The 2,511-nt window shown below is 43.4% G+C and overlaps 1 protein-coding gene across 1 annotated transcript; it reads left to right on the forward strand.

Annotated features, from left to right (window-relative positions):
• Positions 1–324: 324 nt before the first annotated feature.
• On the forward strand, positions 325–1,434 carry LOC143560138 (putative mitochondrial protein AtMg00860). The gene is made up of 2 exons (XM_077048513.1): positions 325–501; positions 997–1,434. Exons 1-2 carry the CDS (start codon positions 325–327, stop codon positions 1,432–1,434), a joined length of 615 nt encoding a protein of 204 aa, XP_076904628.1.
• The last annotated feature ends 1,077 nt before the right edge of the window (positions 1,435–2,511 follow it).

Raw genomic sequence — 2,511 nt, forward strand, 5'->3', positions numbered from 1 at the left:
TATTCGATACCAGTGCTGACTAGAGTTTTGTCTCCACAAGTTTTGGCAAACTACTTAATTCAACCCCGACTCCCTTAGAATCTAAGCACATTGTAGAACTCGCAGATGGTAAACTAATTGAAACCTCTCACATACTTAAGGGGTGTAAACTCTTTCTCTCTGGTTATACGTTTGAAATTTCCACTCGGCAGCTTCGATGACGTGGTTGGAATGGACTGGCTATCTAGAAACCAAGCTAAAATCCTTTGACAGAAAAAAATCGTTCGCATCCCTCTCCCTGACGGGGAAACCCTATCCATCTATGGAAAAAGGGGTGATACCGTCATGGGCATAATCTCTTGCATGGAAGCCCAGAAATATCTGCAGAAGGGTTATCCCGCCATTTTGGCCCTTGTCACCGATAAGCAAACCGAGGAGGAAAGAATCGAGGATATTCCTATCGTTTGCGACTTCACCGATGTTTTCCCCGATGACTTGCCTGGCCTTCCCCTGCATAGGCAGGTTGGTTCCAAATTGACTTAGTTCTTGGAGCGGCGCCCATTGCTCGAGCCCCGTATCGATTGGCACCGAATGAACTTCAGGAATTGTACGCCCTGCTCCAAGAGCTCCTTGAGAAGGGTTTTATCCGACCTAGCATATCTCCATGAGGAACCCCGTTCTTATTTGTCAAGAAGAAAGATGGGTCTTTCTGGATGTTTATCGACTATTGAGAACTTAACAAAGTGACGATTAAAAATCGTTATCAACTTCCTCGTGTAGATGACTTATTTGACCAATTGCAATGGTCTAGCTAATATTCAAAAATTGATTTGAGGTTAGGCTATCATCAATTGAGAGTTCGTGAGGAAGACATTTCGAAGACCGCCTTTGGAACTCGGTATGGCCATTACGAATTTCTGGTCATGCCGTTCGAGTTATCTAATGCTCCTGCAGTCTTTATGGACCTCATGAACCGAGTCTGTAAACCATGCCTTGACAAATTTGTCGTCTTCATAGACGATATTCTCATATACTCCAAGAATAAGGAAACATGAAGAACATTTTCACCTTATCCAAGATCTCTTAAGAAGGGAGCAACTCTTCGCCAAATTCTCAAAGTGTGACTTCTGGATTCACGAGGTCCACTTCCTTGGGCATATGGTTAGCGAGACTGGAATACATGTTGATCCGTCTAAAGTCGAAGCTATTAAAAATTGGCTAACCCCAAAAACACCCACGGAAGTCCGGAAATTTCTAGGCCTCGCTGGTTACTATCGTAGATTCATCAAGGAATTCTCGAAAATCGCTCAGCCCCTTACCGCCCTAACTCAAAAAGGAATCGTTTACAAATGGGGTGAACCTCAAGAGTCCGCCTTTCAGCTAGTAAAAACCAAACTCTATAGTGCTCCTATTATGTCACTACCAGATGGAATAGATGACTTCATAGTGTATTGAGACGCCTCAATTCAAGGACTCGGTTGTGTACTCATGCAACGAGACAAAGTGAGCGTATACGCTTCAAGACAGCTCAAAATTCATGAGTAACTACACGATCCATGATCTGGAGTTGGGTGCGGTGGTCTTTGCTATGAAAATCTGGAGACATTACTTGTATGGTACTAAATGCATTATATATACCGATCACAAGAGTCTTCAGCACATCCTGGAGCAGAAGGAGTTAAACATGCGACAGCGTCGTTGGGTCAAACTCTTGAATGATTACGAGTGCGCTATAAAATACCACCCGGGTAAAGCAAACGTTGTAGCTGATGCCCTAAGTTGAAAGGAAACCAAACCCAGGCGTGCTTGAGCCTTACAACTAACCATCCATTCTGGCTTACCTGATCAAATCCTTTTTGCCCAACTCGAATCCTTGAAGAGAATAAGAAATCTGAAACCTTCAACGGTGCCGACAAACACCTGGAATTAAAATCCGGCGGCCTCCACTACTTCATGGACCGAGTGTGGGTTCTAGTCTACAGAGAATTAAGAAAACTCGTGATGGATGAAGTACATTGGTCTAGGTATTCAATTCACCCCGGGTCTGACAAAATGTATCATGACCTAAAGACGTGGTATTGTTGGCCCAACATGAAGGCTGAAATTGCTGATCATGTTATGAAATGCCTAACTTGCGCCAAAGTTAAGGCTGAATACCAAAAACCGTCTGGCCTATTTGTGCAACCAAAAATCCCATCTTGGAAATGGGAACAAATCTCCATGGACTTCATATATAAACTTCCCAAATCACCAAGTGGATGTGATACTATTTGGGTAATTGTCGATCCATTGACTAAATGCGTGTTGTTTCTGGCAATCAACGAATCAAACAAATTGGAGAGACTTGCTCGAATTTACATTAAAGAAGTAGTGTCTCGGCATGGAGTACCAATTTCAATCATTTCCGATCGTGACGCCCGCTTTACTTCTCACTTCTGGGAATCCTTGCATGAAGCTCTTGGCTCGTGGTTAGATATGAGCACAGCATATCACCCACAAACCGATGGTCAGAGTGAGCATACCATTCAAACA

This window comes from Bidens hawaiensis, unplaced genomic scaffold (genome assembly GCF_021521415.1).
Source record: "Bidens hawaiensis isolate Kalapana, Puna unplaced genomic scaffold, B.hawaiensis_p1.1 tig00001143_1, whole genome shotgun sequence".
NCBI lineage: Eukaryota > Viridiplantae > Streptophyta > Magnoliopsida > Asterales > Asteraceae > Bidens > Bidens hawaiensis.

What these genes read in the sequence shown, in the direction of transcription:
- LOC143560138 (XM_077048513.1), top strand. Translation starts at nt 325, where the DNA reads ATGGGCATAATCTCTTGCATGGAAGCCCAGAAATATCTGCAGAAGGGT. An exon ending in GCCTTCCCCTGCATAGGCAG is followed by an intron (nt 502 to 996) that starts GTTGGTTCCAAA and finishes TCGTCTTCATAG; the next exon opens with ACGATATTCTCATATACTCC.